The sequence below is a fragment of the Aplysia californica genome, unplaced genomic scaffold (assembly GCF_000002075.1).
Source record: "Aplysia californica isolate F4 #8 unplaced genomic scaffold, AplCal3.0 scaffold00297, whole genome shotgun sequence".
NCBI lineage: Eukaryota > Metazoa > Mollusca > Gastropoda > Aplysiida > Aplysiidae > Aplysia > Aplysia californica.
The window spans coordinates 278,855-293,185 of NW_004797567.1; the positions used below are offsets into that span (position 1 = coordinate 278,855).

At 42.3% G+C, this 14,331-nt stretch overlaps 1 protein-coding gene across 4 annotated transcripts in view; it reads right to left on the reverse strand.

Moving 5' to 3' along the window:
* LOC101856816 overlaps positions 1-14,331 on the reverse strand; it is an 18,056-nt gene continuing 3,725 nt past the window's right edge. The window contains exons 1-7 of one of the 4 annotated variants that reach the window (XM_005101746.3): positions 13,390-13,479; positions 9,902-10,051; positions 7,655-7,830; positions 5,209-5,345; positions 4,276-4,432; positions 995-1,125; positions 1-228 (exon numbers count right to left, since the gene is read on the reverse strand). In XM_005101746.3, the coding sequence (XP_005101803.1) occupies positions 108-228; positions 995-1,125; positions 4,276-4,432; positions 5,209-5,345; positions 7,655-7,830; positions 9,902-9,977 (798 nt within the window). In that variant the 5' untranslated portion in view covers positions 9,978-10,051; positions 13,390-13,479 and the 3' untranslated portion in view covers positions 1-107. Of the gene's footprint in view, positions 229-994; positions 1,126-4,275; positions 4,433-5,208; positions 5,346-7,654; positions 7,831-9,901; positions 10,052-13,380; positions 13,480-14,331 lie in introns of those variants that run through there. The other 3 variants (XM_013084492.2, XM_005101747.3, XM_005101745.3) reach the window with 3 other exon arrangements.

Here is a 14,331-nt window from a genome sequence, read left to right on the forward strand (position 1 = left end):
GCGTGTTCTCGTTCAGAAGAGCTGCTCTCTTCTCAACTCATTGAATATTTAATCATTGAGAGATAAAAAATAAATGATTAGGGAACAAAGCTCATCTCTCGGTACTGTCAGGCGCCGTGTTGAGAGAGGAGCTGCTTGATGTCAGTGAACGAGGGTCCAGGCGTGGCGGTTTTCGGACGGCAAGGTCGCTGGACACAGCCTGGAACCACCGAGAAAGGCGGGGAATACCTGTAGGTGGACGTAGTCAAGGTTTGAGCCAAGGTCAAACTCCTGTTCTAATATGTCTTAAGTTAATACATTAGCATTTTGCTTTTATGTGAGCTATATAGTTGGCCTACTGTTTTAGGTTATAGGTATGCTAATTTTTATGCTGTTTCAGGATTTTTCTAATTAACCTACGACAGTATTGGAAACAAAATGGTGATTGTTATGATGAGTCATGATACTTGGTCGCTTTTAAGCACAAGGGGGCTGTCCCGAAAAATGCTGTTTTGAGAAAATCGAAGGTAAAGTTTCTGCCCCTTGTTCGGTTTCTTTAAAAGACAAGGGTAGTTTTTTTTCTATAACCAAACCAATATTATTATACGCACCAATTGAAACCAAACTTCTCCTATAGGTAGGGCAATGACTACCTTTGGTGTAGGTCAAAAATTCTGGAAACCCCCGAAATCTGTGTTAGCCCCCTTGTCCTTAAAAGAGACCAATTAACTAATGTATTCACGTTTCTTTTTGTTCTTCCCCTGGATGTTGTCAGCGAGCTTCACTGTATAACTTTTTAGATAGAAAACTTGAAAAAGAAAATCTCTTAAACACGGTTCAGAAATAGTCTTGTGACAGTAACGATCATAATAGTAGCTCGTCGGTCAATGTCAGACGATGACCAATACAATACATCCACAGACGATCACAATATTAAAACGTAAAACTACAGGTCTTAAAGACAGAAGTTTACACGTGCATGTATCTTTTCAACTAATCAATCAATCTGGCCTACCGCTGCCCCACGAGCTGCATGTCGTAGCGTATGCTGGTCCCTGACACCACGGCCCCGTCGGAGATCTGGTTGAAAGTTTCTACAAACGTCAGTCCGTCACAAGACAGGTTTCTGTGTCCCTCCGGGCGAACCTGGGACATGTACAGGAGGGAACTCCATTCTAAGGGCGATAACATAAAGAAAGCCGAAACTTAAGCGGCTGAAGATCGACTCGGACAGGCGCCAGTAGGTGTCTGCTTGACTCCACATAGAGAGCGCCTATTGCCGATCCCTTTAAGCTCGCGTTGCATTGATCTACTGTTGTCTAGTCTGCCTACATCTACCGTATCTAGAATCTAGTTCTAGGTCTTGAGTGATTACAAATTTACAAGAATTGACTCGTCATCCGAGAGGGGGAGGGGGAGAGGAGGAGAGGGGGGGAGAGAGGGGGAGAGAGTGGGAAAGAGAGAGAGGAAGAGAGAGAGGGTGAGAGGGAGGGAGAGGGTGAGAGGGAGGGAGAGGGAGAGAGAGAAAGGGAGGGAGAGAGAGAGGAGAAAGATCATCTTCCCGTGTCCGGTAGAATGTCATATAAAATTGCAATAGTATGTCATAAATGTGTCAATAACAAAGCTCCCTCGTATCTTAGTGATCTCATCCAGATGTATGTTCCATCTAGATCACTAAGATCAGGCGATCAGTATCTTTTAAGAGTTCCTTGAAAAGGGGGTAAAAAATTAGCTGAAAGTGAAAGATCGTTCGCCCACCTTGCTCCGTCAGTTTGGAACTCTCTTCCCCAACCTTTGAGACATACAACATCTGAGTCTAAATTTTTTAAAATCTTTAAAGACACATTTAAAGACATCTTTTTTTGTCTGTAGATTCAGGTTCAATACAATGTTATGTAAATGACTATGTATCCAGTTATGTATTTTGTGATTTGCATTGTGTAGATTTTATGCTCATTTCGTGACGACGTGTAAGCGTGCGTGTGTGATAAGCAAGTAGATGCGTGTGTGCGTGTGTGTGTGTGTGTGTGTGTGTGTGTGTGTGTGCACATGTGTGCGTGTTATGTGTTCGTGAGTGTGTATGTCTGTGTGTTTGTGTGTGTGTATGTGTGTGTGTTTGTGTGTGTTTGTGTGTGTGTGTATGAGTGAGTGTATTTTTGTGTTTGTGTCGCGTGCGTGAATATTGTTCGTACATGTATTTTATGTAAAGCGCCTAGAGCTGTGTTTACACGGGAGTGGGCGCTATAGAAATGATCTTCATTATTATTATTATTATTATTTTTATTATTATTATTATTATTATTGTAAATCGACATCCATTTTGACAAGACACGACACAGCCAGATAAGCAGATCTCTAGACGCACAACGAAAAACTACACAGGCCTCGTCTCTTCAAAATCACACTCTATTGACACAGTAAAGCCGAGATATCTAGATCTAGAAAAAAATTAAATTAATTACACTACAACACAGCTGGTATTCATGAAGCATAATATTTTTGGGGGAAAAAACACGAATTTTCTTAAATATTGCTTAAAATGCAATTCTGCTCGATGACCACCCTATTTTGACGATGCTGATTTCAAAAATGTAATTAGTTTTTGTCTACCGTGAAGCACCAGCTCTGAAATGACCATTAAAAATTGTCCCCAGTCCAGTCGGGTGACATCACACAAACCGCTGAACCCGAGTTGGCGACGGCGAGACAGCGAGACGGCATTGGGAGTTTGCGACCTCGGTGCTTTCTTGTCGTACCTCCATTTTTAATAACAGTGAAACCAGTTCATAACAAAATGTGAGTTAAAGAAGAAGTCTCATTTTCACTGTTAAAAAATGGAAATACGACAAGAAAGCACTGCGGTGGTGAGTTGACAGCGAGACGCCCTTCCCAGTTTTTCGGCGTAATAAGAATGTAGTTTGGATTCCGATAAAGCCGACAACTCCGATCCGAGTTTAAAGCTGCCTGCAGTCGGCCAGCTCTATGTGGGGCAAGTTGGAAATCATAAGAGAATTTTTATGCCTATCGGCGCTTACTGAGTCAGTCTCCGAAATCGGCGTTCTCTATGTTTTCGCCCTAATACATGTAGGCCTACAGGACAGAACTCCATTCTAATACATGTTCAGGACAGAACTTCATTCTAATACATGTACAGGAGAGAACTCCATTCTAATACATGTACAGGAGAGATTGTGCAGCAGAGAACTTCATTCTAATACACGTACAGGAGAGAACTTCATTCTAATACATGTACACAAACGGAAGGGAACGTCATTCTAATACATGTACAGGAGAGAGCTTCATTCTAATACATGTACAGGAGAGAACTTCGATTCGCGGGATGCCCACTACGGATGGGATCGGCCGAACGGGCCGATCGCCCGACTTGGTCGCCTCAAAAGCAAACGTGGGGTTTTTTTTCCAGCTTAAAGCGATCAAGTCCGACGGTCGGCCCGATCCAGCCGTAGTGGACACCCCGTCAGGCAGTGCGTGTCAACCTTTTTATAGCCAGGGCCCTCTTTTGCCATCTTTCAGAGGCTAACAGTTTTTACGTGATGTGGTGGAATCAGACGCTCGTCATTTTGGGGACATAGAGTTATTTGTATCACCATAAAGGTTGTTCATTTGTCCTGCTTTCAATGAAAAATAACCCATCTTTCTTTAATAAATATCTAGATATTTGCAGTTAAAGGAAGTGGCGGTCGCTTGGTGTCAGAGGTAAAATTAGTGAGAAAATGGCCGCCAAAGTTGGGTAACATCCAAACCTACTGTATCCTTGGACACCTCAAATTTACTTTTGTTGTTCCTCTGATCAACGTTTATCCAGTAAAAACCAGACAGGACTATTTTTAATGGATATTAAAGGTGTTGAGACAAAACCCCGTTCTACGAACGGAATAATAATGAAGAATTATTAGGAAAGTTAAGAAGAGGAAAAAGACTCAAAACGGTATTTAAAAAAAACAAAAATATTTTTTAAAATCGATAAAAAATTTCAATAATCTCTTTCTTTCTTGTGGGGTTATTTTAGTAGACTCTTACGAGAAGGGTTCAATAAGTCTTTGGTCTGGATATGAAGGAATCATGGTAGAGTAATGAAATTTCGCCAGCCTTAAAACAATTTCTTTGGAACACACCATGCAAATTTTCGGGAAAAAAGAGAAAAAAAGAAGAAAAGGAAAGAGAAGAAAAAGAAAGACTTGCTTGCTTCTCTGCTACAAAAAAAAACACAAAAAACCAACAACAAAAAACCCAAGCAAATAAAGCAAATTCAGTCTTTGCTCTACCACTGTATACCTCTTTTCCGAAGAAGGTAAAGTTACACCTGTCTGTGGCCAGTTCGGACCGGAAGGAGTCCTCGCCTGTTTTTCTCCAGATGGCGTCGCATTCTCGTCTGTTGCTTAGTTCTGACGTAGACAGTGACGTCAGAGCTCTCAGACCAGCCGGCCTTGTACTGCGAATTTGAAAGAGGGGAAAGTTGGCGCTCATTTAGACCACAGAAGGAGCAATAATTCTGAAAAACGTATTGATCTAACCCTCCATTGACCCCCCCCCCCTCCTCCCTGCCCACCCCCACGGCCTCTCCAGAGGTCCCTCCATCCCTTTCATAAGCACACCCCCCTCCCCATTGCTCTCTCCATAGGACCCTCCACCCATTTCATAAGGTAAGATCCCCCCCCTTTTTTTTCCTTCTCCATAGGCTCCTCTTTCCTTTTCATTAGTAGGTCTCCCCCCCCCCCCCCCCCCATCATTTTCCCCCTGAATTCAGACGACCCTCCATCCCTTTCATTTGTAGGTTGGGGGCGACGTAAAGACCCACTTGCAGCACCCCAGCAGGAGCTGCAATCTCTAACTGTGAAACATGAGTTTTAATTACTCTTCTGTGCTCTTTTATACTGCAACGTTCAAGTTAAATATTTCATCTAGTCTGTCGTTTCTGGCTTTTATCTTCATACCTCCCTCCTCCCCATTCTTCTTCATTCTAAACAGCGGCTTTTGTGGTGTTGTTCTCCTCTCATTCAATAGGTCTTGGGTTCTCGAACCCTGACAACGATGGACAATTTTCTTCCCTAAAATGACCCCCCCCCCCCCTCCTCCCCATTCCGGTTCTCTAGTCGAGTTGTGTCATCTGCTTTCATCTCCACTTTCCTCCTACATTACACCCGAAAAAAAGAGAGCTAAAACCACATAACCCGTAACATAAATACAATCATGCACATGGAAGCACACCTAAACCGGGACGAGTTGGCGATCTCGTAAGAAGCTTGTCGTACACTGCAAGGACTCTCCTTCGTGAAGGCGTAGACCTGTTGTCTGGCCGGTGAGCTGGAGCCAGCGACAACTAGCTCGTAGTAAAACGTCACAGCCTGGATGGATGGATGAAACGGGAAGGTGTAAGTAATCGGGAGGCATTGTAGTGAAATCAAGCGCTCGTCAAAATAATGAAAGTAATGAAACTGGTTTTTTTCGAAGGGTTAGGAATTTTGTATCGATTCTTTTATTCTTTTATTTTGTTTATTTTTTTGCTCTACATCTTTTATGTCCATTTAAAAACACATTTCTGTGTTGATTTAAAACAACAAAAATGTCGATTAAAGGCGCAAAAATTGTAAATTGGGAGTATCCGAGCACTCTCAAGCTTTGGAGATCACCAAACTTTGGCGGCCATTTTCTCGCTAATTTTACCCATGAAACCAGGCAACCCCCACCTCCTTCAATCGCAAATATCCCGACTAATATTCAAGATAGATGGATCATTTTTCATCAAAAGATAGTCAAACGAACAAGCTTTAAGCTGATACCAATAACTCCAGCGTACTGTTATAAGACTGGTGGCCTAGTGGTTAGGCTCTCGGACTCGCAACCGTAAGGTCGTGGGTTCGAATCCCGTCAAGGGCCCGACGTTGTGTCCTTGGGAAAGGCACTTTACACGAATTTTCCTCACTTCACCCAGGTGGGAATGGGTACCCGGCTATAGACAGCGAAAGATCTTGTCAGTTTGTTAGTGTTTGAGCGCTTAATCGGCTGCTTGCACTGTATGCTTCCCGGGAAGCTGAGAACGTTTCGGAGTGTTCTATGGTCTGCTGGGGTAATAATATAGTGTAAAGCGCATAGAGCCTGCTGCTGAGCGGGGATATGCGCTATACAAATGCTATCTATTATTATTATCATTATTAAGACTTTAAAGTTTCACCTTTTTAGTTAAGTTTTAATATGAGTTTTGCGGCACCTTCCAACACAGATGGTTCATGTTTGAGCCGAAGAAATGTATTAGAAAGGGACGTACAAAGAATAGGAGGATGAGAGGTAGGGACGATAACACAGACTTCAACAAAGGTTAAGGACCACCGTGACAGACAGTCCTGATTTTTAACAAAATCTGAAAAAAGGCAGCAAGGAATATTTCAAAATTTTAGCTCTGAAAGTGTTAATGGGTTACCAATGCGTATTGCAAAGCTTCCCTAAAGGACCATAACCACCACGTGCAGCACGGAAATCCTAGAGGAATTTTAGCTAAATTTGCAGGGTTTTTTTATTGACTTGTGTACGACACCACGGACATTCCTCAGTTCAAATTTCTGGTGCTCGTGATAAGTGGAAGTACGGTTTCGAACTGTGCTCACTTTGGTGGCAATATCAGCCGCCGTTTGCGCAAAATCCAGTATCGCATCAACATACCGCCAAGACGAAAGCTGGGAGATTTTGATCGTGCCAGAGCTATGGCATGGCTGCAGGGTGGAGTTGGAGCCCGAGAAGTTGCCAGAAGGCTCGCAGTGTTACACTCTGTCATTGTCCGCCTGAGGCAGCGCCATCAAGGCACTGGATCAGTCCAAGAACGCACGTGTGCAGGTCGACCCAAGAAGACCAATCAGAGTGTTTGCAAGTGGTCCTTAACTTATGTTGAAGTCTGTATATTGCTTCTAATTTTTTAAAAATTCACATTTCCATCGAGATGAAAACGACTATAAAAATTATAATTATTGCAGTACAAGGCTAGACAGAACTACTTGTACTGGGGAAAAGCAAAGGAGGACGGTGCTTCAAGAGGCAACTTCCAAACACCGGTGGGAACATTCATTAGCGGCTATTGATCTGTCATCTTAGATTAGTTTTAGTAAGAATTTTACGGCGCTTGCAACACAATAAGGTCATGCAAGTGCCGAAGATTAGAGGTGTTACAAGAGAGTAACATACACAAAGCAAGAAGGAGGAAAGATAAGGACGATAGATGTTTGATAGGAAAGAAGGAGCAAACCACACCAGAGCACCCGCCAACCACCCACTGTCATCTTAGAGGTCGTGGTCAATAAAGAAGAAAGTTTTCTTTTTTCTCTGATGATACGTTTTAATTAGAGAGAGAGCCAGAGAGGGAGAAAGAGAGACGGAGAGAGAGTGGGGATGGAGAGAGAAAGGAGAGAGAGAAAGGAGAGAGGAGAAAGAGAGAGAGAGAGAGGGAGAGAGAAAGGGAGAGGTAGAGGGAGAGGGAGAGAGAGAGTGAGAGAGAGAGAGAGACAGAGAGAGACAGACAGAGACAGACAGAGACAGAGAGAGAGAGAATGTGAATTTGATTAAGAGACAGAGGGAAAAAAACAAGTTAAGTTTGGGGGTGGGGTTTGGGAGAGGGGGGGGGGAGGGGGAGCGTAAGACGTCCCCACAACATATTGCCAACACGTACAGGAGCCAGGGCAGGAATATCAACTGGAACGTAGAAGAACTGTAGCCAGAAATGTTTGTCCTGTCCTGTAACGTTGTTGGCTTGGTCCTCCAGGTACTGCTCCATGTTACTGTACTGACCGGCGAACAGAGAAGCGAACTCGCTCAGCAGGGGACTAGAACTCATCATGCTGCCTGCTAAAGAGATACAAACAGAAAGGGAGGGGGGGGGTGATGTAATTAACCCTATCCCTACGTCGTGTTCTACTATCGTATCCACAAGACGACATAGGGAACTCTGTGCAACCACTTTCCAAAGAGGAAATTTACTCGTTAATCCGATCCGTACGCTTTACATAGCAGACTGTCAAAATATTTTGGGGGGGGAGAAATACTGAAAGTTTCAAAGACATCTTCATACTAGAAGTAGGCCTATTCTAAAATACAACCCCGGGGGAACCAAAATTACCCCAGGGTGTACGGATACTCTTAAATACATTTTTACTAGTTGTACATTCTAGATTATTATCTGTCAAAAATATAGTTGCTAAGCGAATGTCGCAATATTTGTTTGTATTAATTAAAAATAACGGCTTTCATTTTCGACTGGGAAGCTTAAAAAATGGTACCAAAATTCCCAAGAGACGTAGGCAAGGAACAGATACGTTTGCCATACAGTCTCTTTGGAAGTTTAGGTTCTGTTATGTAATATTTCTCTTCTTTTTTATCAAGTTTTAGACCGACATTCATTGTGTGCCATTCATTTCTCTGCTCGGATGCTTTAAAAAAAAAAAACCTCCAGTATTTTCCTGGCATTTACCTCGTCACCCCATCGTTCAAGTTCTCTAAAAATCCTTTATTGTTAATTAGAAACTGTTTATGTAGCGTTGTAGTTTTGTAGTTTGATTCTCTGGTACATAATTATTATGATGTATGTCGGTCCGTAGTGTGGCAAATTGGTCGCTTTTAAGGACAAGCGGGGAAACAAGATTTCAGGGGTTTCCAGAAATCTTGACCTACACCAAAAGTGGACATTGTTTTACCTAAAGAAGAAATTTGGTTTCATTAGTGTGTATATTTTTTTTGGTTATAGAGAAAACTCTCCTTGTCTTTTAAAGAAGATGAACAAGGGGCAAAAACTTTACCTACGATTTTCTCAAAACAGCACTTTTCGGGATAAAGCGACCAAATGTATCCGAGCTGTGTGGTATACAGCATTTCATGAGACAGACACAGGTTCTCGATAAAATAGTTTTCTCCACTCGGGAATCGAACTCATGATTTGTGCGTACACGTCGAAGGGCGAACCACTCTTGCATGAAGACCGGTAGTTTACGTCCCTCTGATAGATAACCCAGAGGTGACTGGAGAATGTAAGCCACTTGACCTGAAACTGTTATTGGTACTTGTTGGGCTTAATGTTCTACGTGGGGTCTCTTTTCGAAACTAACTTGAACTACTATGCCTGTCCCTGTGATTTTATGCAAAACAAAATTCTGAAATTATGCAAACTTAGCCCAAAATGTGAAAGTATGCGATTCTGTTAATTTCAACAAAGAATCATAAAGGAAAATAATCAGAAATTATGCACACAAAAAAAATCAAATTTTGCTAAATTATGCTGGATACGTAAAACCACGGGGACAGGATGATATATCTGTGGCTTTGGAGGTAATTCTTGCCTTGAAGCTTGACGTAAGAAATTTCAGAGGTCATGTCGTACTGAATATTCAAAAGCTATCAGTGTGGGAGGCATAGGCTACTCTTTATTAAAACATTTAGTTAATTATGTGTTTGGCTGCGCTAAAATTACTGGCCGCACCACTGGAAAAATGGTCGCTTTTAAGGACAAGCGGGCTAACCCAGATATCTTGACCTACAGCAAAAGTAGGCATTGCCCTACCCTATAGGAGAAGTTTTGTTTCATTGGTGTGTATATCTGTTTGGTTATATTATAGAGAAAACCATCCTTGTCCTTTAAAGAAAATGAACACGGGGCAAAAACTTTAACTTCCGATTTTCCCAAAACAGCATTTTTCGGGATAGCACCCTTGTGCTTAAAAGCGACCCAAAAAAATTTATTTAAAAAAAATAATTTTAAAAAAAAAAAAAAATATATATATATATATATATATATATATATATATATATATATATATATATATATATATATATATATATATATATATTTAGATTATGGTAAAAAAATATAAGTTTTGTTTTAGCTAGATCTAGTATAACTGAAACCATTAACACTAGGTAGACCAACCTGGCCACGGCCATGAGAGGGTAGGTTCCATGATCCCAGCACACAGAAAGAGCAACAATGCGTTGTAAACAGTCATTTTTGTGGGGTACTTAATGGTCTGAAACCAGCTCAGAAGAACCCGGGAAAAGGTGGTAGATCAGGAAACTGAATCTGAAATATGAAAAAGCACGAAGATTAGAAAGAAAAACTTTCTTTGTTCACTGTGTGTGCGGAAAAGTGTGTATTGAGTATCAATGTCTGTCAGAGGGTTGCTGCAGCTCTCTCACCGGGGTAGGCTCTGACAGACAGGATGGAAGCAACCCGATTCCAAAATGACCTGAATTGTCACGAGCGGGGAGGGAGGGAGGGGGGGGGGTAAACGTTTTTACAAACAGCCAGGGTCGATGCATCTACATAATCAATTAACCACTACTTCGCTTCCTCGTTGAAGTCAAATTCATCAAAAGGCGTAGGCCTTCCGTACGTCGTGTTTTACTATCGTATCCATCCGACGAGCGGAACTTTGTGCCACCACTTTCAAAAGAGGAAATTTACTCGTTTATCCGATCCCCACGCTTTGCATAGCAGTCTGTCAAAATGATTTTTTGAAAAATACTGAAAGTTTTAAAGAGATCTTCGTACTAGAAGTATTCTAAAATGTGAAGAATGCAACCACGGGGTACAAAATTACCCCAGGGCGTACAGATAGGTTTGAATAAACGATCTTGGAATAATCAATGCCAAAATTGTTACGTTGCTTGCCATATAAAATTATCCTGTCCACCCCTCACAGGCCACTTTCATAAGCAGCCACAAGCACGGATCATGTAAGCCTACAATTAAACTGATTGAGTTTACCTAAAAAGGGTGAAGGGGGGGGGGGGGTGGATAACTCCTTTTAATCCCATGGCTGCTGTGGATGCTTGTTTATCGTCGACCTTTTACCGCCGTATAATCAGGTAATGGCGTGATTATGGTATCGGCTCCTGGCCATGAAAGGCAAGATGAAGACTTCTAAATTTGAAACCAATTTGGTAATACATTTATTGTAGAATAGTCATCTCTCTGTTTCTTTGCCTTTGTGTATCAATTTTTAAAGTTAACTTTTCTTCTTAAAAATCTTTAAACAATTTAATTATTTTCACCGCAGGTTTGAAAGTAAAATTACGTTTTGCCTAAAATATTTAAATTTGATATTTTCTCGATTGTTTTTGGGGGTGAATATACGTACGTAATATGAATTCATGATTTGTTTTCCTTCACAACTCCTCGGTGATGCCGCCTTTTTTAATGAATTTTTGTTAGTGATGTTCCTGTTCTTACAGTATTTGTTGTTCAACGATTAGGAAAAATAAAATATTGGCAAACCACTGATTCTTTCATCGGCAACATCACTGAATCCAGGGGCATGAACAAATGAAAATCCACGTCTGCAGAGGCAGCCAAGCCCGGAATAATATAATAAAATAATAGAAAGCATTAACATTTTGTATAGCGCAAATCCCAGCTCAACAGCTAGCTCTATGCGCTTCACAATCTATACTAGTACCCCAGCAGACCTGAGAGCATTATGAAACAACCTCAATTTCCTGGGAAGAATACAGAGCAAGCAGCCATTCATAGGCGCTAAAACACTAACATACTGACAAGATATTTCGCAGTCTACGCCGTGTACCCATTCCCATCTGGGTGAAGTGAGGAAAATTCGTGTAAAGTACCTTTCCCAAGGACACAACGTCGGACCCGCGCTCGAATCCCCGACCCCGCAACCTCACGATTGCGAGTCCGGTAGCTTAACCACTAGGTCACCGACGTCACATGATAATATGCATTGTACCGTACAGGTATATTGAGGAGGATAACTCTGTCGATGTCACTGAAAATAGCTTCAAAACATCACACCCGGTAATGGCGACAGGTGAACAAGAGAACTATCAAATTATGGGTGTCAGAACTCAAACCTGTTTCCAGTCATCCAGAACAGCACAAATCTGAGCGGGATTCAAACTCTCTGCAAAACACAAACGCAGGTCTCCTCAAGGACGGGCCTTGATACAGAGCTAGAATTTAATGTATATATCTCCGATAGGACTGACTGCAGGGGCGGCTCGTGGGGCTAAAAAGTGGACGTGCACAGTTAAGCTATCGCATGCTGAAGATAGGGAAGGGCACAGTAAATGAGACGGTGTATACTTTTAAGATCCTTGGGTTGGTGAGGGAGGACTCCGTGCTTTTATTTTCATTCTTTTTACTTGTCGCTTTGATTTCTAGTACTAAATTTGTTTGTTAGCTAAACAAAAATTTCGTTCATCGTGTATTGGAACTGAACACTCAAGTAATAACTTTCACTACTCCACCACAAAAACCATTCAAAGGCACAACTCATAGGACAGTCACGTTCACCTCCCTCAGGTTCACGGTCACAGAGTCACTTAAAATTGTGGCCAGACAGACAATGAACCAATCACAATTCACTTGAGCACTCCGCTGGATTGCTCCAGGGCTCACATAATATTGGCAAAGAATAGCGTACGGTCTATCGCGTTTATTTATCGCCTACTGTGGGCTATGTTCCGGCACTGTTCGGCCGGAGCACATTTGAGATGTGCCGTCTTTTAATATTAATGTACCGCCAAACTCGCTACGAGTGTCGTCATCGCTTGGGTTATCCCAAGAGCGATCTATAGGTCAGGTTACACTGTTGAATATCCTATTATGTTTAAATAAAGCGCGTGTACTTTCGCATGGCATAGTAAATGTTTTACGGCGCTATGGACACAGAAATGACAGTTATGACGCTAGCGAGGACTTTGTTTTGATATAATATTTGGCTAGTGTTTGTTTCTGGCTTCTTTTAATTTATTATTGTGGGTGTTTTACGTGGTAGAACATTTAAAAATTGTGGGCGGCACTGCACGACCATGCTCTATGGACGAACCGCGCCTGACTGACTGATCCTTAAGGACCGCACGTCGTGTTTTACTATCGTATCCATATGACTTGGGGAACTGTGTGCCACCACTTTCCAAAGAGGAAATTCACTCGTTAATCCGATCCGTACGCTTTGCATATAGTAATCTGTCAAAATGATTGTTTGAGAAATACTGAAAGTTTCAAAGAGATCTTCGCACTACTATAAGTATTCTCAAATGTGAAGAATACAACACTGGGGGGTACAAAATGACCCCAGGGCGCGTACGGATAGGGTTGACAAAGTGCTTTTCCTAAAGACACAGCATCAGATGGAGCTGATCCTCGAACCCCCCAACCGGCAATCTCACGACTACGAGTCCGGTAGCTTAACAACTCAAGTACCTACCTGTCCCCGTCGTTTTATACAAGTAAAATTCTGAAATTATACAAAATGAGCCCAAAAATGTGAAATTATGCAATTCTGTTAATTTTAACAAAGAATGATAAAGGAAAGTAATATGAAATTATGCAAAAAATGATCACATTTTGCTCAATTATGCGAGGTGCATAAAACCACGGGGACAGACCTACGCTACCTCCCTCAGTCAGTCAGCCCGTCACATGAAAATGATTCCATTTGACAAACTGAGAACTTAGGCTATGTGACAAAAATAAAACCAACACGATCCTAAACCGCCAATAAAGGCTGTCTTCAGAATCTCTAAGAAGATATCTTTATTGTCCTAAACGACACGCAGGACATTTCCTATTACACCATCACCACCGTGCAAGTACATTGGACATGTGTGTTATTTATTGGGGCGACTCGCCGCCAGTTGGTCGATATATGCTCTAGTTTATGTGAGAAAGGTATGGTGGGACATGGATTCAACGCCTCTTAAACACTTAACCATTATTTCAGAGACAAGCCCACTCAATGTCACGTCCATTTTGGGCAGGGCCAAGTCAAGTGAGGGAAAACCTTTGACCCCCTCCCCTACCCACACACATACACATACACACAGAACGGGGGCTCTCGTGACCTAGATGTTAAGGTGTTGGCCTCTCATTCAAAGGTCCCGGTTCGAATCCTGGTAGCAACCGAAGCCTTTTCATCTCTAAAATTGTCTCCTTTCACCTCCTTTCCAGCTCTCTAGCATTGTTCTGTCGTCTGCTTTCGTCTCCTCTTTCTGCCCCCACCACCTCACCTTCTTTGCCCCCTCCTCTGGGCTCCTGACTCTTTCTGCAGCCTTTCTACTGCTACTCCTTGACTCCTTCTTACTGCTGTCTTTCAGCCACACCCCTGATCCTCTGGTAGAAACGATCTACACCTAGCCTTCTCCGACAAGTACGAAAAATCTCGGATGGACCGTGTGCAAGTTGCGAACATTAAAGATCCCTTGGTGGTCTAAAATCGATAAGAGTAGACTTCGGCCGCCACCCGTGTCCCACACGCTCATGTGACATTTCGCAGTTGCGAGCGCCGTAAAACACTTACAAAGAATGTACACGCATGCGCGCGCGCGCGCACACACACA